The following is a 22221-nucleotide window of genomic DNA, read 5'->3' on the forward strand; positions in this document are numbered from 1 at the left end:
CATTTTAGCAGAATTCAAGTTGCTTTTTTCAAGAGAAGGGCTCTTTTCAAGAGAAGGGCTCTGTTCAAACTGATGTTTTATCCTTAGTGTCTCAAACTAGATCATGTCCAGATATAATAAGTTAGTGCGAATTTATTTTGGTGTAAAAACATTTTGAAACCCATGCATAGTTTTTTTCAAAATACGCATTTTCTATGAATTTTTACAAGTCTCCTGGTATTTTCACCACGAAGCCTAGTTTGCACGATTCCCACGTGTGCTGTGAGCTCTGGGGGACCCCTCACCATGCCCTTGCTGGAGAAGGTCCATGTTTTTAGGGGTTCACCAACGCCTACTTTCTGGAGCTGCTCAGCCCAGCCTGTCCTGCACCAAAGCACACTTCTGTGTCCCTACGGCCTCCCCAGCACACGTGTGTGGGCCAAGTGCATCCCCCGACAGGCGCCTCCCTTTGTATGGATTTTCAGAGGCCCCTCCCTGGTGGCAGCCAAAAATGCACTCACCGGGCCCAGGGTCCCTTCCCACCACCAAGGACCTTCCAGAAACATCACGGCAGAGGGCAGCAGGGCTGGCCCTAAAACGTTTTCATTCAGCTTTTATTACAAAATGAAATCCCCCACTCATGTCAGTGAAAGGATCAACTTTGACCGGAAGAAACAAATGTTATTGAAAAGTTCCTCTGATTTCTGGTGGGGTGACACAACCCCAGGGCTTCAACAGCAGGTGAAGGTCCCGCGGGTCACTCTCTAGAGGGCCAGGGGTCATGAGAACTGTCAGGGACACTAAGGCAGCAGGAGGGCCCATCTCAATGCCAGGGGCACGAGGTGCCAGATCCTGGTGCCCCGCATCCCACGACCGAGCTCAGACGGGAGAAGAGTGACGCGCGGGACTGTGTGGCTTCAGCCTGCTCAAGTCAGTGCTGACAAACTCTGTCCTCCAAACATGCATCAAATCCACACCTAGGCACCTTGCCCACCAAGAAACTCACTTCTGGAGCTCAGATGGGAGTCACAGGAGACCCTGGGTGGCTTCTGAGCAGTCTACTTCTGTTCTTTCTTCTGAAGAGACCCAGTCCACACAATTTCCCCTAGAACTGCCTCTGCAGCAGCTGTAGAAAGTGCTTTCCGAGGACACAGGAACTGTGCCCCGAGAGCCATCGTCAGGGGCCGAAGAAACAATGTGAACCTAGACTGGGGGCAGCAAGCTTCCTGCCACGGGTCAGACAGGAGGCACCTGACCTCAGTCGGCCATTCGGTCTCCGCCGGGACCACGTGACGTGGCCCTTGTGGTGTCCAAGACACAACAGACAGTGCGTCGCTGTGTCCTGACAACATCGTGCCAAGAGCACAGGCGGCAGGACTAGGCCCACCAGCTGGAGTTGCCCGAACCTCTGCTCTGGTCCTGTCCATACAACCTCCGTAACATTCTTCTATGCGCGATTCCATTCCTAGACTGAGAGGTTTCCTCTCACCAACCCAGACCTCACCACACGGCACGGCGATTTCGCAAACACGGTGTACAACACAGGAAACACGACGCTGGCCGCAGAGTGGGCGTGGAGTTGGTGTCTGGCACTCCCGCCGCAGGGCTGGGAGGGGAGAACTCAGTCTAGTCAGTGGTGGGATACAGAGAATGCCTTGGAATCCAGGAGTCCTGTGGCTCTTGCCAGACCCAGGGCCCTGCCCTGGACGCTGGAAGGCACTGGCCCCACAGTCCTTTCTGACCGACATTCCGAGGCTTCCTCCACCGCTCTGACCAACCTGACCAACGGGCAGCAGGACTCAGGGGGGCCGCCCTCTGCTTTCAACTGTCCACATCATCCCAAGGAGACTGGCTTCTAATTGTTTTAATAAAGTTCTTGTCATAAAACCTTTTCTTTGGACAGAAAACACATTTCCAGCCATGCTTTTGGTGTGGATTTTAAAGCCAAGACGTTTTTCAATGAAAACCACAGACGTTTTGTGCAGACGCCACATCCTTCGCGAAGCACTCTGGCTGCTGCTTTGCAGCAAGCGCACGTGGAGGGCTTTACTTCCCCGCTTTTAAGTGCTGCTGAGCCATTTCACTTCTAATCCCTCTCCAAAAAGAAGTCCTGTGAAAATCACCGTTAAATGAAGTTCAGACCAAGAGTGTCTCTGGTGTCTAGGCTTGGTGTGTGGCGTTGCCTCAAAGCCAATCAAAACAAAATGTGAAAGATGAACCCAGGCTCACAGACAGGCACTGGCACGTCGGCCATGCGTGAGGCTGCGTGGGGCACAGTCGGATGCACATGCCCACGCTTATTTTTGTTTTCCTGGGCTTAGCACCCTCTAGGCTGTGATCCCAAGCACTCGCTAGACATAAGAAGGTCAGCATGTGAGGTGCATGAGTGCAGCTTCAGCACCTGTTTGTGGAAAGACTAAGAAACATCCCTTCTCCTCCATGGGACATGACTTCTTTGCCTGTAAAAAGGAAGATGAGCACGGCACTCCCTGTGTCTTCGGGGCTGTGCTGCACCCTCCATGACCCTCCTACAGGAGGAAGCTGAAGGAATGTCCCTGTTTAATAGATGCTGCAAAAAATGGGAAACTGGACTCCCATTTTATTCCCAGAATAAAACTTTATTTAATAAACAACTCAGTCTCGGCTGGGTGTGGTGGCTCACACCTGTAGTCCTAGCACTTTGGGAGGCTGAGGCAGGTGGATCACGAGGTCAAGAGATCGAGACCATCCTGGCTAACATGGTGACACCCTGTCTCTACTAAAAATACAAAAAATTAGCCGGGGGTGGTGGCGGGTGCCTGTAGTCGCAGTTACTCAGGAGGCTGAGGCAGGAGAATGGCGTGAACCCAGGAGGCGGAGCTTGCAGTGAGCCCAAATCATACCACTGCAATGCAGCCTGGGAGACAGAGTGAGACTCCGTCTCAAAAAAAAAAAAAAAAAAAAAAAAAAAACTCAGTCTCTAAAACAATAACACTGAGGTATCTGCCGCTGGCCTCTCAGGCCATCACTTTAAGGAGCATATTTCCATTTCCATGAGGTCACTCCTGGCCTCAGGGGCAACCTGAGGGCAGAGAGGGGCGGGCTTGAAGTTTCCCGAGGCAGCAGGCCCACTGACCCCTGGCTCCAGAGGCAGGAGAAACGGGTGGAAAGAGGGGATCGTTCGAGAAGGTTGGCAAATGCCTGTAAGGTGCACCCCCGGGGCCGGCAAGCCACGACTGTGGTGCCCAGAGGATGCCTATGCTCATGAGGCACGTACAGAGGGGAGCGTGGTGCTAAGGGGAGAGGGCGGCTTCTCCATGTGGTGGCCTCTGCATTTAGGGAGGTCCCATGTGAAGCCATGGGGTGCTACACATCCCCTTCCCACGGCCTCAGTGTGGCTTCTCTGGTGCCTTCGTTACCGACACAGCACTGCACCCTTCGCTCAGTCATCAGCCAACCTGCACCTGCAGGCTGAAGACGACGTCTCCCCTTGGCTTCCCGGGGAACAGAGCTGGGTCGGGACAGCAGTAGCAGGCGGTGCCGGCCACTCTCCTCGGCTTCCCAAGTGGACAGAGCTGGGTCATGACAGCAGGCGGGTGCCAGCCACTCCCCTTGGCTTCCTGGGAAACAGAGTTGGGCTGGGATAGCAGTAGTAGGCAGGTGCGGCCACTCTCCTCGGATTCCCAGTGGGACAGAGCTGGGTTGGGACAGCAGGCAGATGCGGCTACTCTCCTCGGCTTCTCAGGGGGACACAGCTGGGTTGGGACAGCAGGCGGGTGTTGGCCACTCCCCTTGGCTTCCCAGGGGAACAGAGCTGGTTTGGGAAAGCAGGTGGGGTGCTGGCCATTCTCCTCGGCTTCCCAGGGGAACACAGCTGGGCTGGGAAGGCAGGCAGGGTGCCAGCCACTCTCCTCAGCTTCCCGAGGAACAGAGCTGGGCCGGGACAGCAGGCGGGGTGCCGGCCACTCTCCTTAGCTTCCCGAGGAACAGAGCTGGGCTGGGGCAGCAGGCGGGGTGCCGGCCACTCTCCTTAGCTTCCCGAGGAACAGAGCTGGGCTGGGGCAGCAGGCGGGGTGCTGGCCACTCTGCTTCCTTGCAGGGCCATCGTTCGTGCAGCCTCCCAGCTGCGCTCTGTGCAAGGGGCTATGTCACAGGGCATGTCTAGCTCTAAACCACCACATACCATCAAATTATGGCCTGTACATACCATCCTCAAAAGCCACAACTGCATCTAAATGCAACAATTCACTTAACAGCTGGGTTTCAACATCTGGAAAGAAATGACCTTCCAGTTCATTCCCCCACTAGGACCCTAAACAACACGCACCACGCCCTCCATCAACACAAGCCTCAGAGCAAACCGAGCTATGGGGCCAACAGGCTGCAGCCCTGCGGCCACCCACAGCCGGCAAGCCTCTGGGGACTCTGTGGGAACTGGGCTCAGGGCTGGCACACCATGCTTGAGTCTCTGGCTGCCTTTCTGCCCCAATAAATGCCCTGAGGCATCGTCCATACAAACTGGCCCCTCGCTGGCTCTCCCTACGAAGAGGCCTCCAGGGGGAGACGCTCCCAGCCACCCACTGGGATGGACACTTTCTCACCTCTTCCTGAAAATCGACTGAAGCAAAAGCAACCCCACTCAACCCTCATCCACCCCCACCCAAACCTTCTCCTGCTGGGTCTCTGCCCAGCACCCTTCAGCCTCCTCCAAGACAGCACCTTGAGACCTCGCCACATGCCCTCTCTGCCAGCATTAGCTCTTACTCTCCTCGATCCCATCTCACTTCATTCTCTTTGAGATGACCCTACCTCTCCAGCCTGTGGCCCTGTCATGATCTCTGTTGCTGTTTTCTGGGCTTGTCCACTGGCCCCCAGCTCCTACCCTGGACTGCTGTTTGCCAGGTCCAAGTCTGTCACTTAAGCTGCCACCAGATGGGCCTGTCCAACATGCACAGCTGGCCGTGATGTCTCATTCCAGTCAGAGGCCCTGACAGAGCCCCTGCCATCAGGACCGAGGCCTGGCTCTGTGGATGCAGCCCAGGTAAGCGGGTTTGCGCCATCGGGCTCTGTTCCCTCAGGAAGGCCCTTCTCCCATAATGTCCTGTGCCAGGCTCATTCCTCCAGGACTCAGCCGGGGGCTTGCCTCCTCCAGAAACTTCCTTGGCCCCCCAGGTGGGCAGGTCCCCTGAGGTCTTACCGGGCCTGCCTAGAGCTTGTCCTCCCGGTCCCCTGCTACTCGCCAGGGCAGGCACTGTGCTGACTCCACTGTTCGATCTCACAGGGCCGGCCCTGCAGGCACAGCGAAGGCTGGGTCAGGACGAGCTCTCTCAGCTCCGAGGCTGTAGCTTGTATGCTTTTGCTTCTTTGTGCTTCTCAGATAAATTTCTACATAGGAAAATACTTGGATGCATTTAAGAGACACAATTGCTTTTAGAAAAGAACATGGCACGTCTGTATGAAACCTCTTCATAGCCTTGACTTCCTTAGGCAAGGGGCCCAGGGACCAGTGTGGTGAGCGCAGCAGGTGCCACTTGGCAATGGTGAAAACAGCAGTCGCTAGGTGCCGTGACTCCTAAAACACACCTGTCTACAAAAGGCAGCAACAGCAGCAACACAGCTTACGGAAGGAACAAACATTAAGAGCCTCAGCCTTCCCGTCTTACATGAAAAGTTGGGGAAAGTGAAACGGCTTTGCCCAGTTGCTCAATTTCAATACTACTGCCAGTTTGTTAAGATACTACAGTAACTGCTTGAGAAAATCCAGTTTCAGAGACATCTTTGATAAACATCGTAATATCACAGTGGAATCTAAGCTACGAAGCACGAGCATCTAGATGTGGCGGTCATCCCTGACGGAAGAGTCCCCGTGTCCCCGCGCACAGGTGAGGGAGGGGATACGGAGCTCCATCACCATCGTCATCCTCTCCCTCCATGCCCCTCCCCTGGCGGTTCCGACTTTACTCAGCAACTTCAAAGCCGCGTCTGGCACTGGGACTGGTTTGAATTAAGATTCTGTTTTCTCCTGTGAGTCTCTGAGCCTGAGGAGAAAGTGCCGGCTGCTTCTGGATTTCATTAGGGGCAATTTTCTTATCTTTTCTTTGTCTTAGGCTTGATCCCCTGAAAACGCAACGTGGCAGGCAATGGGTCTGAATAACAAGGTGCTGCCTGGAAGGCATGCATTGTCCCTGGGGGCCCCGGCGGGGGAGAGGAGCAGAAGAAAGGGGAGAACCAATCTCTGACCCTTCTTCCCCATCATCGGATGCCCGGGGAACCATAAATTGTAAACTTCAAAGTGCTATTTTACATTAAAATCAATAAAAAAAAAACCCTGAAACAATTTTCCTTTTCAAAGACGCTATTTAAGCTTTAAAAAGTTCACTTGATAAGGTATTCTCATGTACACACTTGGCAGGAGATTAAAGCACACATCAAGAGCAACTCAGAAAGGCACGTTCATCCTAAAGGCTGGCCAGGCCGGCCGGGGCCTGGGGAGGGGAGTGACCCTGAGGGCAGATGCCCATTGCTGCTTTGGGCCTGGGCTTGCCCAGCAGCAGGGGTGCCATGGGGTAAGAGTTTCACCCCAGGATTCAAGAGCTGAAGGCACCACTGAGAAATGCCCACGGGTGAGGGTGGTCCATCAAAACCTGGCCTGGGACCACTGACTGAAAAGAGGGTACCACCTCCTTTCTCTCCGCAAACCAGGAAAGCCCTGCCATCTCTCTCTGCATGGGAATTTGGCCACAGTGGGCCCTGGGTTCCCCGGGCGGCACCAGTGTTCACTCAGGCAGGAAGTCGACCAGGCAACATCTACACCTCTCATGGTGGCCAGAGACTTTACTTTCATAGAAGCCTCCAAGGGGGGCCAGTTCTCTGGGGCGACAACCACGTGAGGGGCAGCGGGAGCGCATTCCATGAGCAGATGGCGACACGCCCACGCCAGGGGTCCGATTTCACATGAGCTCATTTTCAGATGTGGTACACATTGGGGGAAGTCCTTCTCTTTTAAATTAGGCAGGGCAACTGTCAGCATTACATTAAATCTTGATCAAGAGTAAGAAGAAACATCAAAATCCAACCGATGAGATCGGGAAAAAGTGGTTCAGGTACAGATCAGAGCAGGTCCACTGAGGAGCTCACGAACTCCCTCCTGCACAGCCCGGGCTCACCGCTGGAGCAGCCGAGCAGCCTGGGCGCCGTCAGACGGGGTCTGTTCCTTCTAGGAGCCACTGAGTGCCTGGGGAGGGGGGCCCACACGTCCTGGGCCAGGCCTTTATGTCATCAGATCGCAACAACCTTTCCAAGGGGGGCAATGGACCCCAGTTAGAGAAGAATAGCAGACACTGAGAGAGGTCTCGTGACTTATTCACCATCCCCAGAAAGCACGTGGCAGAGTCCACACAAAACGTTTACAGATGTATCCTTGTGCAGGGCCTCACCTGCCAGAGACGTGCACACACAGGTACACACAAAGACATGGGCATGCAAAGACACACAAGCACACGTGTATACTCATACGCAGACGTGCACACACATATATACACACAAAAAGACATGTGCATGCGAAGACACACAGACACACGTGTGTATACTCATACCCAGATGTGCACACAGAGATATATACACAGAGACATGCATGCAAAGACACACAAGCACATGGGTGTGTACTCATACACAGACGTGCACACACAGATATACACACAAAAAGACATGTGCACGCGAAGACACACAGACACACGTGTGTATACTCATACCAGATGTGCACACAGAGATACATACACAGATACATGCATGCAAAGACACACAAGCACGCGGGTGTGTACTCAGAGATGTGCACACACACATGCATACCTGCATGCACACAGACATGCATCCACACCCACACAGACGTGTGTAATGTACATAGACCTGGACACACACCTGAAGACATGTGCATGGCTATAGATGCCCGCACAAGCACAGAGAAACATGCACACAGATGAACACCCACCCACACACACACACACACGCGCAGGTGGACATGCACATATGCAGACACACACTCACATCCATACACAGACACACGCACACACGTCACAAAGACACATCTGCACACATGTGGTTTATATGTACGTAAATCAGGACAAAACCACGGAGTTAGAGAAAGAAAAAACGCTGAAGACTGTATGGGGCTTTGATACCATAGGGACAGCGTTTTCTAACAGAGACACGATCTGTCAGGTTCAGCCATGCTAATAAAACCCTTCTCCCCACGTGGCTCTGGGAAGCGATGCGGGCCGTGGGCTGCTCCCCTGGAGCCCGTCACTGCACCACGGCAGGTGAAGCCGCCATTTTAAAACGATGACAAGAAAACCTGTGCTGCTCAGCCGCCCATTCTGGGTCACAGGAATGACTCCAACCTGGCCTAGATCGAAGGAGGAACTACTTGATGACCAAAGCAAACACTGCGCCTTTAAACAGTTCCCTGAGGCTAAATTCTGAAGGCTCAGAGTCCCATGAAGGAAGTGGGAGGAAGGGCGACAACTGCCTCTTGATTTTTAGGAATAAAGAAGAAATACTTATTTCCATTGGACATTGCATCACAAGAGGTTTGCGGAAGAACAAGGAGATCATGAGACCCTGCAGATCTTCGCCTTCGTTTCTCATGAACACTCTCCACTCTGCACAACAGTCCCTGCCTCTGTCTCCATCACTCTCTCACCATCGGGACCCAGAGTGGGCTCCTGGTTTATTTCATGCACAGAAGGGAGCATTAAGAGCCGATGGTAAGAAGATAGTCTCCAAGATTTCACGCTTGGCACTGAAGAATGAACTGAGAAAGCTCCAACGGCCCCCGCAGCCCCGTTCAGCCAAAGACCAGTTTCAGAAACGCTCATCTCCAACAAGTGCTTCCTGGAGTGTGTGCACAGAGGAAAAGCTGCTACTTCAGGTGTCACGTGAAGCCGGGAGACTCACCTGAAGGCTGCCAAGTACTCAGCGTCTCCCATGGGAGGGTCCAGGCCGCCGGTGAAAGCCATGTTGACATTGAAACCCACGCCGGGCCCTGTGCCCACCTGTTGCCACAAGGAGAGAAACACACGTCACAGACCCCAAGCAGGACCTGTCTGACAGAAACGCCTGACACAGGTGGCACCGGGATGGGCTCAGCCTTGGTGGGCCTCTGGGGAGAGCCATGTGTCCCGACCTCCTGGTGCATATTCATTAAAACGTGTGCGAAGCAGTCCCCCACTGACACCAGTGCACTGACATCAACAAGGGGCCCTTTTCCTGGCTGTTGCGGGCTCCCGCCCACCCTGCCCTCGGCATACCAAGATCCCACACTGACATTTCTGCGGACCCGCTGCCCTGTGTCGTGTGCCGTATGTGACATCGGGGAATCAGACCTGGGTCTCTCTGGGCAGAAAGTGTCTCCAATGAGCCTGTCATTTTCTATTTCCTCTAAAAAAATAAGATCCAGAGGCAGATGGAGCGTCTTGTGTGGATGAAAGCCCTGCTGCTGGGGCCTCTGTTCAGAGTGGGCAGGCTCTGAAGGGGGACCTGGGGCGTTGTCAAGGAGCTGCTGGGCCTGCCGTTCCTGGGGCCACCATTCCTGGGGACAGTCCTGCGCTGGGCAAAGGACAGGGGACAGAGCCCCTTGCCGGAGGGTGTCCTGTGGAAGACAGTGGCCCGGACCCTGCCTGGAGGAAAACGGGCACCGCACACCTCCTCCTTCACAAACACCTCGGTCTGCCTGGATGGGAACCAGAAACGATATCCAGCCTCTCATTTGTACTTTAGACAAAACACAGGCCACCTGTGCACACGCGACGCGATGCACGCTGACGTCTGACTGAAGTTACTGTCTGGGCTTAAGCGAGCATGAAGGCTTCACTCGCTGCTGCCAGGCAGCTGTGGACCGTCTGCCCCGTGCCCCTACAGCGGCTCCCCGCAGCCCCCCTTACACACCCCACCTACCTCGTCAGGAGCCCCGCTGCCCGGGAAGAAGTTCCCATCATCGTAGCGGTGGAGGGACACGTACAGGACGCTGGGGTCGCTGTAGAAAGCCTGCTGGGTCCCGTTTCCATGGTGCACGTCCTGCAAGAGCAGGAACAGCCAACTCAGGGCTAAGCCGGGTCCTGGAGGGCGGCCTCCCCTCAGGGCCGTCTCCCACCCCAGCTGTGCTTAGTGAACAACAGCTCCTGCTCAGGAATGACATTACCCTCCAGCCGGGCCGCACCCAGCGGACGCCGAGTCTGGGGCTGTGTGGGTTAGGGCTATGTGGTGCAGGGTTGCAGGGGTTCTAAGGCCCAGTGTTCGCATCTGCAGCACTGTTTCCCTCGCCCTTAGAGCCCTGGCACAATCCTGACTCCAGCAGCGGAGGGGCTGGAGTTCAGCCGGGCCTGGAGGCCACCATTTCCCAAATCAGAAGCCATCTGATCAATTTCCTGCATCTGCCGTGTCTCTGACAAGTGAGCAATTTCCTCAGCCTCTGTCGGGAAGGAGGTCATTGGCTGTGGCCTGCCCACTTGCAGGCACACGGGAGGTGCCAATCCCATGCCAGGCAGGGGGTTTGGCAGGAGACAAATCCCAGGTGTCTGTGAGTGACAGGCACACACAGTAGGGGGTCCAGGTGCCCAAACAGCAAGCACCGTTTCTTAATCACAAAACCCACAGGTCAAATGCCCCAGAGGGCAGCATGAGAGGCAGCCTGGGGCTCTACTGACCATGGCTGTACGAGAGGCAGCCTGGGGCTCTACTGACCATGGCTGTATGAGAGGCAGCCTGGGGCTCTACTGACCATGGCTGTTCTGCCCCGGGCCACATGGCAGGTGGTCACCAGGATGGGCGGGTGAGGGGGTGGCCCTGCCGAGAACAGCTGTGTGCCTGAGAAGAGAGCAGGCAGCCCTGATGTCCCCAGCATGAGAATTTGCTGCTCCGTTATCTGTGCTCATCACAGTAAAGGTGGAAGGGCAGCCACAGGTGAGGAGTGATGGAACAGGTGCCTTTGATCCCACAGAGTACGTAATCACCATGAAGATGCACACGGAGGCTTTCCCAACACACAGCTTCCCACTGAGATGCCCCTGTCCACGTGGTGTGTACATGGGCAACATCATAGCTCAGCGTGCAGGGAGCACGCCACACGGGGTCTACGCAGCCTGTCTGTGTGCCCCTAGTGCTTCACTCTGTGACAGGGACAGGACCCCAGTCTTTAGCCATCAGTAGCCTCACGTTGCTCTCTTCTTGGGCACTCCTACCTGCTCCCTCAGGAGGAGCTGCGGGAGGGCTCCCGGCTCGCAGGTCCTTGGGTGTGGAGGGCCCGCTGCTCTGCCACGTCCCCTGACCTGCCTCTCTGAAAGGGCACGGCCGCCTGGGCGCTGTCTGGCCGTCCTGGCTGCGCCACATTGTTTCTTTACCCAAACTCAGAAGGACTTTTCCAATTCAAATCATAACCCTACCTGACAGGGCCTGCTTTTCCCCTTAAAATTATGAAATAAATCATAAATACCAAAGAGAACACTAAATATGTATATATCTGGCTTTAAAAAGAGTAGTAAGATGAACATCTTGAATATTAATTTCCGGTATAAGAATGAGTATACCTATTTGTGGAATGCAGATTCAGACCATATAGCATTATTTAAAGAGAGATGACTCTTTTGGGGTAGTGGTACCCCCCATTCCAGCAGGAGCAGGTGCCCACAGAGCAGCAGGAAGGCACGGGTTTCACTGTAGTGACTGAGAGGAGAGTGCCACCTTCGGCCAGGGTGAGGGCCCTTCCAGGCTCCCAGGCCACACACAAAGTCGATGTGGACACAGCCTCCTCCCCAACGTTTGCCTTTCAAGAAGATCTGGCCAAGGGTGGCCCTGGCTGCTGCCCTCACCCACAGGCACATTTCTGGACACGCCAGGACCCCATTCGCCAGGGTCAGCTGATGGAAGCTATAGAATGACTTGTAGCAGGTTTGGGGCTTTAATTCTCAGCATCTTTGAGACCGTTTCCAGAAACCTAAGCTTCCCAAATCCAAGAGCCCACCTCCTCTCCCCACATGCTGCTGTCTGCTCAGGGAGGACACAGGCGCAACCTGAGCCGTGCTTGAGGAGGCGGCTCTGCTTACCCAGTCCACGATGAGGATCTTGCTCACGCTCAACCTCTGCTGCAGAAGCTTGGCTGCCACGGCCACGGAGTTAAAGTAGCAAAAGCCCCTGCAGGAGAGAACTGATGCTGGAGACAAAGCACAGGTGGGCGGTGGCCAGTTTTTCCACAACCCGCCAGAGAGCCACTTGGGGTCCACACAGACCTAAGAGGTCTCTGTGAGTGCACAGCTCCTGAATATGCCACAGGGAACCTTCAGTGATGCTGGAGAATCGGCTAACAGAGAGACACATACACATCCCACACACACACACGGCTCCCGAACAAGCCACTGGGGAATCTCAGCTGATGCCATAGGGTAGGTTAACCAACATGGACATGCACACACCCCACACAGACACCCCACAGAGACACACACATATCATACAACATACCCTACACACATATATGCCCCACAGATACGCCCATACACCACACACACACTCCACAAAAACACACACCCCACACAGACCCCACACAGACACACACCCCACACAGACACACACCCCAGATAGAGACACACACCATGCAACATGTCCTACACACATACATGTCCCACAGATACGCCCCTATACCACAGACACACACCCAACAAAAACACATACCCCACAAAACACACACCCCACACAGACACACACCCCACAGACACACACCCCACACAGACACACATGCAGATACACATGAACACCCCACACAGAAACACTCACATAGACACAACCCACAGATATATACAAGCACACACATACATATACACATAAGCATACACATATCACACATATCCACAGTTCCATACAGAGACAGACAGACACACACACACACACACACACCCCCACACACTCTCCTGCTTGGGGGTCCCCCATGCTCCTCCGGTAGGGAAGCCTATTTTGCATGTGACCAGCATTTCCCTCATCTTCGTCTGGAACCCGTCCTCTCGGGAGCTGCTGCCATGGCACACGAGGCACGGCAGCTGTTCATCGCAGTTGCTTGCTGCTGACCTTTCTATATTCCAATACACAAATTACCTTTAATTTTAGAGAGTCTTACTCAAGAGACCAAGAAAACAAGCTATGGAAGTGATTCAAATAACAATGAAAACCTTCTCAATCTCCATTTCCCTTTGTCCGAATGGCCACAGAAACGGAGAAACACTAGCGGTTTTGTTTTCAGAATCTGGGCTGGCATGGGGAAGCGCACACACCCCGGAACACCCTAGGCGCTGAGCCCTGCAGCGGCTCACAGGGAGCGCAGCGAAGAGTTGCAACCAAAGACAACTCGTTTGTCTCTTCTGAGGTTCATTATTCGGAATATCCAATAACTCAGGTTCCAATGAGAAAAGAAACTTCAGAGAAGTGAAACCAACAGGAAGCCTGGTGCCCAAGTGACATGTTCTGGGACATGGAGCAACCACGTGGTTGTCAGGTAAAGCCACACAGATTCCAACAAGCGTCCCTCCCTGGTGGTTACAATCTCCTCTCTGTACATGAAGGAGACTCTGCTCTAACATGCGGATCTGACTATCTCACCTCCTGATGTGAAACAGGGCACTGCTGGCCCCTCTGCTGACGCCCGGCTTCCCGGGGTGGCAAGGAGGCCCTTTCCTGGGCTCCTGGGTTCCGTCTCGCTCTGACAGCTTCCTGGCCACACCCTGATAATGAACTTGTATCTGCACTTGTTCTTGGGTTGCCCCTCTGACAAACGGCTGCTCAAATTCTCCAAGGCAGAGCCCCACGCCACCTTCTCCTCACCAAAGCTGACAAGATCAGGCACCCCTTCTCCATCTCCAGAGCATGGGAGCCGCTCTTTCTAGCACCAACCCTCCTCACTAGAGTGGCTACAGTCCCACGAGATAGCATGCTCTTTGACGGGATAGCTCACTCATTTACCACCCACGCTGCAAGGCACTCCACACACAGCTGCCGGTCTGCCCTGCCACTGGCTCTGCACACACAGGGATGGGTCCAGGAGGACCCACATCCCACACTCGCCACTCTGCCCAGATCCTCAGCTGTGTGGGACTGTCAGCAGTCTCTGAAAGACCCGAAACAGCATCTGGATAGCTGCCTGCGTGGACGTGGCTCTGCGACTTGCTGCATCAGTACCAGGCGGTCAGCAGGCAGTTAAAGGCCATGCGCAAAATGTCCTGAGTCCTCTAGACAACCAAGGGCTGCAGTGACTCACTTGAGCGCGAGTGGTGTTTCCTCTCCCAACTGTTGACAACTACTCAACAACCAGAGGCTTCTCTGGACTAACCTCCACACACCCTTTCCCATCCTTTCCTCTGATCTGTCTCCGTCATGACCGAGCAGTGACGCTCGCAGACCTCGGCATCTGCACTCGACACCCAGGAGCTGGAGCCAAGCTGGCATGCGGCATATCTTGGGTGGTCAGCAAATGGCAGCCCAGCTCCCCGCGATCACTCAGGCACCCACCCAGCCCTAAGGGAGGGAAGGGAGACCCGGGTTCCCCTGCGGTGCAGGGGTGCGGTGTGTACTCACATGGGTGTGCTCTCCTCCGCGTGGTGTCCAGGGGGTCGGACCACAGCAAAGCCATTCTGCAGGTGACACCAGACAGCCAGGAGAGAGTGACAAAAGACACGCTTTGTAGCCACGGGAAAATGGTGGCACACTCAACTTTTAGCAGAGTTGGGCTACATGGGAGGACAGTTTCTCACTGCACCCTGGCCACAATGATGGGGAGGGGATGCAGAGCCAGTCATGAGCCTTTCCGAGAAGCCTGGGCCCTTTTCCTAAAGAGGTCTGGGGGCTACTAACTGTTCCCCCGAAATGCAGTCACTGGGATAACAGGTGGGTGCCCTGCCCCACTCTCAGCTCTGTCGGTAAGCTGTGGTGCCCTCGGCTCAGGGGTCGGGGTGCTGTGGAAGGGGTGTGCTCGCTCCCCATTGGCTCGGGACCAGGACCCGCTAGGTGGACACTGGAGGAAGATGAAGCAGAAGGGGCCCCACTCAGGGACTTGGTCATGGGGCAGAGGCTTTGTGCCCCAGCTTGGCCTTCACGTGACTGCCTCTGTCCTTACTGTGGTTCAGCTCCCAGGACGGCGGGCAAGTGGGCAGCCTACAAAACAGCTCCTCTCACGCTGGGCAGAAATGCTGTCCTCTGCCCCCTCACTTCTGCGTCAAAAATCCATCTGCAAACCACTCTGTAGCTGCTGCCATAAAAATGGATCACAGTCCTCTCTTGGTCTCAGCAGCAACAGGACATTGTGTGGTCAAGGTCTGTAATGGAGCCTCAAAAGTGCCGGCCACCATGAGTGACCAGGCCGTGGGCGGGGTGAGCCGGACACTGCAGGGACCAGGCCCAGGAAGGTGCGAGGGCAGCCAGTGAGGTGGAGGCAAAAACGCTCTCAAGAGGCCCTGGCCTCCCTGCGTTTCTGCACTCAGTGCTTCCAAGTGCAGGCTGCAGACCCCTGCGGTCCCGACCCCTGCTGAGGGTCTGTAGTCCACAGAGTCCCGAGGCTCTATGTACTCTTTTCACTGCCCTGACACCTGTGCAGATGGTGCTGAAGCACCGGAGGGTAGACGGCAGGCAGGGAACAGCACAAGGGCGTGTGTGTGTGTGAGCAGCTTCCCTTAACAATGTGCTCGATGAAGCAGTATTCAGACATTTTATTAGATCTCCGCTCTCAAACACGTCCTTTTAACATCCCGAGTAAAGAGATGGGAAGGAAGCGTGAGAAAATTTGAGCTTTCAAGTGAAAATTACAAGTTTGGAACGCACGGCTCTGCCTCTGTAAGCCTGCTGGCTCTCCCACTACTTACTTACAAGACTTCTGGTGAGATGGGAGTGATATTAATGGTTCAAAAATTAATGACTTTTTTGATACTGCGTGGGCCAGAATATGGAAGATCCATGGAACTCCGTGAAGCCAAATTTCCAAATGACCAGTGCATGGTGCTACCAATCACCCATGAACGAGGGATTGATTTGACCTCCAAGAAGGGCTAATGGTTCGGTTAAACAAGACGGAGGAGGAGGCGGCCATGATTTGAGTTCAGATCCACACTGCAGCTAATTTTCAAGACAACACCACTTGTTGAATTTTTGGTATACTGTCCAAGAATACCCATCATTAGAATACTTCTGAAAAGTCTATTAAAATCCTTCTCCCATTTCCAATTACGTATCTGTGTGGGGCCCGGATTCCTTCATGTACTTCAACATGTCCCAAGAATGATGGCAGGCAGGTGTGAGAACCCGGCTGCTGTCCACAGGGCCAGACATTAGTGCTATTTTTATTTTTTTATTATAAATTAAAAAAAATTTTTTTTGAGACAGAGTCTCGCTCTGTCACCCAGGCTGCAGTGCAATGGCATGACTTGGCTCACTGCAACCTCCACCTCCCAGATTCAAGCGATTCGCTGGCCTCAGCCTCCCAAGGAGCTGAGATTACAGGCACCCGCCACCATGCCCAGCTAATTTTTGTATTTTCAGTAGAGACGGCGTTTTGCCATGTTGGCCAGGCTGCTCTTGAACTCCTGACCTCAGGTGATTCCCCTGCCTCGGCCTCCCAAACTGTTGGGATTACAGGCATGAGCCGCCGTGCCCGGTCGCTATTTTTAAATTAATAAACATTTTGAAAATTTCTCAGTTGTAATCTCTAATGTAGTCAATATTGCGGATATAAGCTCTTTGGAGCTTCTATTTATTTATTTTATTTTATTTTTTTGAGACGGAGTCTTGCTCTGTCGCCCAGGCTGGAGTGCGGTGGCGCGATCTCCGCTCACTGCAAGCTCTGCCTCCAGGTTCATGCCATTCTCCTGCCTCAGCTTCCTGAGTAGCTGGGACCACAGGTGCCCGCCACCAGGCACGGCGAATTTTTTTGTATTTTTAGTAGAGATGGGGTTTCACTGTGTTAGCCAGGATGGTCTTGATCTCCTGACCTCGTGATCTGCCCGCCTCGGCCTCCCAAAGTGCTGGGATTACAGGCGTGAGCCACCGCGCCCGGTCATATATATAGTTTTTTAAGAGTATAAATTTTTAAGAGTATAAAGGGTTCTTACGACCCAAATCATTGAGAATCTCTGCACTATGCACACACCGTCACGAGTGTGGGCTATGTCTCTCTGATTCAACAGCGAGGCTGTGCTGACAGAGTGGGGTCCGCACCTCCCCATCACAGCTGCCTCCCGGCCTGATGAGAGGGAGATGTGGAGGGTGACCCTTCCCCACACCGGGAATCTGTGGCAGGCCTCCTGGAGGGCCACCGCTGCCCAGGCCCCGACTGACCTTCAGCTCCCCCGTGGCCACCTTGAAGACCAGCTCCACCACACAGCCCACGGCCAGGCGGGCCGCCCCCGCTGAGTGCACCTCGTTCCAGATGGTGTCGCTGTCCACCTGTGGAAACAGCACCCCACAGTGAGGTCGCCCTCCCCGGTCACCGCCATCGCCAGCCCTGGCTGGGCAGAGCAGCTCAGGCTCCGTGGGCTCTGCTTCTAAAACCCCAGGGCCTACTAGAGCCGGGGCGGCCTCAGCCCACGTTCAGGCTTCAATCTTTTTAAGATATGCCAAAAAATTTAAACAGGAAAATATAAGAGAATTTACCAGAAATGAGATGCGTGTGTCCTGACCTGTTCAGAGGCATCCTCTGTTCCCTCAATTGCTCCAATATACTTGGATCTAAAAGTAATGATGCCAAGGTGATCTAGTTCCTTTTTTTTTTTTTAAACTGGAACTGTAGTTAAGAGAGTTATTCAGGTTGAGTATCTCTGATCTGAGAATCTGAACTCCGAAACGCTACAAAAGCATTTTGTAGGCTGAGGTGGGAAGATCACTGGAGCTTCAGGAGGTCGAGGCTGCCGTGCACCATGAACGCACCACTGCGCTCCAGTCTGGGTAACAGAGTGAGGCTCTGTCTCCAAAAACGAAAAAATAATTTTTGAGTGCCTATGGGATGCTCAAAGAAAATGCACTCTGGAGCATTTTGGATTTCAGATTTTTGGATTAGGGATACTGAACTGGTAAGTATAATGCAAATATTCCAAAATCTGAAAAACATCAAACTCTGAAATACTTCTGGCCGCAAGCATTTTGGATAAGGGATAGTCAACCTGTCTAACAATTAGCAGCAAAATGAAATGTCAGGGGAATCAGGACCAGTCTCTTCCAACTGCGACCTTCTCCTGTGCCGAGTTTAACTGGAAGCTCCACATGTTGACCAGTGTAGTTAAGCAGGACTGGGAATGCCGGCGAGTGAGGAGGGCTGCCCTGCTCTGCCCTGCTAATGGCACACGGCTCTGCCCAGGCACCAGCAAGTCAGCCCACTGGCCTTTCCCACTTCAGACAGAAAACGTGTTTCACGCAAACACGTCAACAATCCCTGATTGTGTGTTGGTTCATTTATTTATTTAGGCACACTAAATAGCCTTGGCTCACTTCGGGAGGAAAGTCGACAGAGACCTGGACAGCCAGTTCTGCACAGAGCAGTCTCCTATGGGAGTCTGGCCAGGGGAGGGAGGCATTAAGACGAAATACACAGCCCTTGGGCTGGCCCCAGGGCACCCGAGCAGCCGTCCCCAAGCGTGTCCCTTGCCTGCAAGACGCTGCGGGGTAACACACCGGGGACTTGGGTGTGCCCAGCCCAGTGGAGGCCTTAGAAGCTCAGAGTTGCTCAGCTTCAACACGGTGCTGACCAGGTCGACTGCAGGTCCATTGCAGGGCGCCTCCTTCTCAAACTGAGCCCCTCTGAGCGCCGAGTGCTGTGGGGATCCTAAGCGGGAGCCAGGCGTGTCCACCCCGCCTCTCCCTTCCCCAGACCAGGCCCTCGAGGGCTCCTGTCCACCACCAGGCAGACTTGCCACTTGACAGACACCGCTCACTACGTGGGGAGGGGGGATTTCCTTCCAGGCGGTCTTAAAGCTTCGTCATCAAAGCAAGGTGAGTTAAAATGCGTTTTCAAGGGGCTGAAGACATTTCCTGAAGCATATTCAGTGATGGTTTTCTTTTCAACGACCAAACTTCTACATTCTTTAAATGGTTTCCTCATGTCAAAATAACTCTACTTCACCGACCCTCCACAGTGTCAATCTTTAACCTGCAATGAATGACTTCTCCTCTAAGTAATGCTATATTGTTATTCACGGAAGCAGCCACATAAATAGGACTATTCTGGGTTGATGACTTCAGCTGGAGAATCAATTCATTAAAATTAAAGGTGGCAGGGGTGTGGCAGCTCATGTCTATAATACCAACACTTTGGGAGGCCGAGGTGGGAGGATCACTTGAGGCCAGGAGTTAGAGACCAGCCTGGGCAACATAGTGAGACCCCATCTCTGCAAAAAATAAAAAAATAAAAAATTAGCCAGATGTGGTGGCCTGGGCCTGTAGTCCCCACAACTCAGGACGCTGAGGCGGGAAGATCACTTGAGCCCAGGATGTCGAGGCTGCAGTTAGCCATGAACTGCACTCCAGTCTGGGTAACAGACTGAAGCTCTGTCTGCAAAGAGAAAAAAAAAAAATCCAAGGTGACATCCCAGGAGTGAGAGCCAGGCAGGGCAAGATTCTGCCAGCGGCTCTGTGTCAGCCAGGGGAGGCAGGGGCCCAGGCAGGACAGGCCCCGAGGCTGCCCCTGTGGGGACAGTACCCAGAGATGGTTTCTCTCCAACATACAACAAACTGGGCTTTAGGGTTAGGCCAACACTGCAGGGAGCAGAGGCTGGACTACTCCCATGTTCTGAAGGGTCTTCTGGGGATTCTGCACACCTGGGGTGCGAAGGAGCTGCTCGGTCTACCAGGTGCCTGTGTCTGTGCCCCCTCCCATGGGACCCTGGGGTTCAGAAGCTTCTGGAATGTCTTGCAGAGTGAAGGACAGAGCCCCAGCCAAACTGCAGGACCCCAGTCCCCTGAGAACTCAAGAGACCCTCCTTCGTCTGCTTCAGGACCACGGCTCCAGCTCCCAGGGACCAGCCTGGAGTTCCAGGAGCTCCAGGGCTCTTGCAGGGAGCCTGGCTCAGGCGTGCAGTGCCACCAGTGAGCAACAGCCTGGCTCAGGGCAGGTGGCCGCAACTACTAATGCAGGAAGGAGCAAATGGCTCACTCTGTATTTCGTTTAGTTTCTTTTTTTCTTTTCTTTCCTCCTCTCTCTTGCTTTCTTTTTTCCTCTCTCCTCCCCTCCTCTCCCCTCCCCTCCCCTCCCTTCCTCTCCTCTCTCTTCTCTTTTCTTTTCTCTTTCTTTCTCTTTCACAATAAAGACAGGAAAATGGCGGGGGGAAACATGGAGAAAGGTTCCCATGGAGAATCCCATGGAGTCTAAAACGGACACACCGAGCACTGGCAGGGCTGGGAGGCCTTTGGGAAGCTCAGAGGAGCTGTGGGGAGCCGGGCGCACAAGAGGAGGCCAGGACTCTGCTGGGCGAGGCCGAGCAGGGACACCAGCTCCTCACCTAGTTGAAACTTGTGGTCACTGGAGAGGAACAACGCAGGAGCTGATCTGGTTTGAAAAGGAGGTCAAAGCACTTCACAGCCCACATTTCCCAGTGTTGAGGAAGGGTGAGTTTTCGGTGTTCCAAGCCCCACTGCTCCGTCTCCAGCAGAGTTTGCAGCTGCTTTTGGGAAAGGTGGCTGGCTCTGCTCACCCGCTCTGCCCTCCCTGACAAGAGCACCTCCTGTGCACCCACACTGTGGCTCCTGAGGTCTACTGTGCTCCTCCTGACACCCCAAGAGGCTGGCCCCTCACAGATCTGGAGATATGAGGCTCAGGAGAGCTGCATCTGTGCCAGCGACAGCAAGTGCACCCCACAGCCAGGGCAGGGGCCTGCACAGGCCTCCTGTCTCTCTTCTTCCTTTCAGAAAACAATGGGAAGAAAACGCATCCTGCCGATGGCTGCACCTGAGGACGCCCCACGGCCCGCACTGTTCCCTGCCCATGCCAACAGGCTACCCTCTCTGCCCTCCCTGCCCACGTCCACGTGGAGAGCTTTTCCATCAGCATCTGCGCACGAGTGCCTGCCTGTGCCCAGATGTGAGGGTGCAGCTCTCATCTGCTGTGCCTCAGATCTGGATTTAACACTTGGGAGGGGCTGCTGGGCTCGCCCCCTCAGCTCTGAGTCTGCACTTAGCTTTCATTTGCAAATGATAAATTCTGCCTTGCACAGGCGTGCTGGCTGCAGGGCAGTGCAAATTCAATTCTTTTCAAGTCTGGCCAAAAACTTGCCCCAAATTAAGAGACTGCAGCCTATTTACAATACAAAATAAAATAACTCTAGGAGGGCTTGCTGGTGGTATGAATAAATGCCATTTATTCTCTTTCTGACGGGATAATTTTCAAAGCAGTGATTTTTATAAAAACTCAGGAAGAAAACAATTTTGTTTCATTTCCATAACAGAATCCAGACCTCAAGCTTCACCGTGATCTGTGATTACACACACACTGCACTGTATCGGCTGCAGCGGCTCCTGCTGTCCACTAGCTCCCATCCTCCCTGCCTGTAACCGTCTGTGGTGATTCCTGGCGCTGCAGGACCATGATGGCCCAGATCTGCTCGGAGGCTCTGCCTCAGCTTCTCATGGCCGCCCTCACTGTTGCCACCCCTGCCCAGGCTGCATCAAGGAGGTCAGGGGCCAGGGGAGAACCTTTTTGTTATTGAGAAATTTGACTGCAAAACCTGACCCTTCCTATGTGAATGGATGGGCAGATGCCCAGACTGGAAAGTCCTTGTGAACCCATGTACCCAGGCCAGGTCCATATCATTAGCTCGTAGAAGCCAGCATAGCCCAGTGATTCATATGCCCAGGCCAGGTCCATATCATCAGCTCGCAGACGCCGGCACAGCTCAGCAAGCAGCCCCCCAGACTCCACTTGGCCCGTAAGTATCACGGTCACTGCACTGGGAGCCCTGCCTGTAGCTTCAGGTGGAAACTGGGTACAGAATAAAGCAGCATGCGTTCTATCCACACCATACTCGTGGCCTAATGTGAGCAGATTACTGCCGCAGACTTAGAAGGGGATGAGACACTGGCTGCACACAGGATCCTGTTTCTTAAAGCGAGAGCCACTGCACCCCAGAGCCCCAGCCGCAAGCGCCAGACGACCTTCCCCAGAGAAAGGTGCCTGAGTCGGCGATCAAAACGCTCTCGGCTCACACGGCCTTTGAAGCCACACATGGGCAGCCCCTGCCCGCCAGACCCTGTGTGTGGAAA

General features: G+C 54.1%; 1 protein-coding gene across 11 annotated transcripts in view; it reads right to left on the reverse strand.

Annotated features, from left to right (window-relative positions):
• The window catches only part of HDAC4 (histone deacetylase 4), a 356361-nt gene that overhangs the window by 22952 nt on the left and 311188 nt on the right, over positions 1–22221 (reverse strand). For all 11 annotated transcript variants that reach the window (XM_017875573.1, XM_017875571.1, XM_017875572.1 and 8 more), the window contains 5 exons: positions 17314–17421; positions 14566–14621; positions 12054–12141; positions 9910–10029; positions 8911–9008 (listed from right to left, as the gene is read on the reverse strand). In XM_017875573.1, the coding sequence (XP_017731062.1) occupies positions 8911–9008; positions 9910–10029; positions 12054–12141; positions 14566–14621; positions 17314–17421 (470 nt within the window). The remainder of the gene's footprint in view (positions 1–8910; positions 9009–9909; positions 10030–12053; positions 12142–14565; positions 14622–17313; positions 17422–22221) is intronic.

This window comes from Rhinopithecus bieti, unplaced genomic scaffold (genome assembly GCF_001698545.2).
Source record: "Rhinopithecus bieti isolate Rb0 unplaced genomic scaffold, ASM169854v2 scaffold_7884, whole genome shotgun sequence".
NCBI classification, from domain to species: Eukaryota; Metazoa; Chordata; class Mammalia; order Primates; family Cercopithecidae; genus Rhinopithecus; species Rhinopithecus bieti.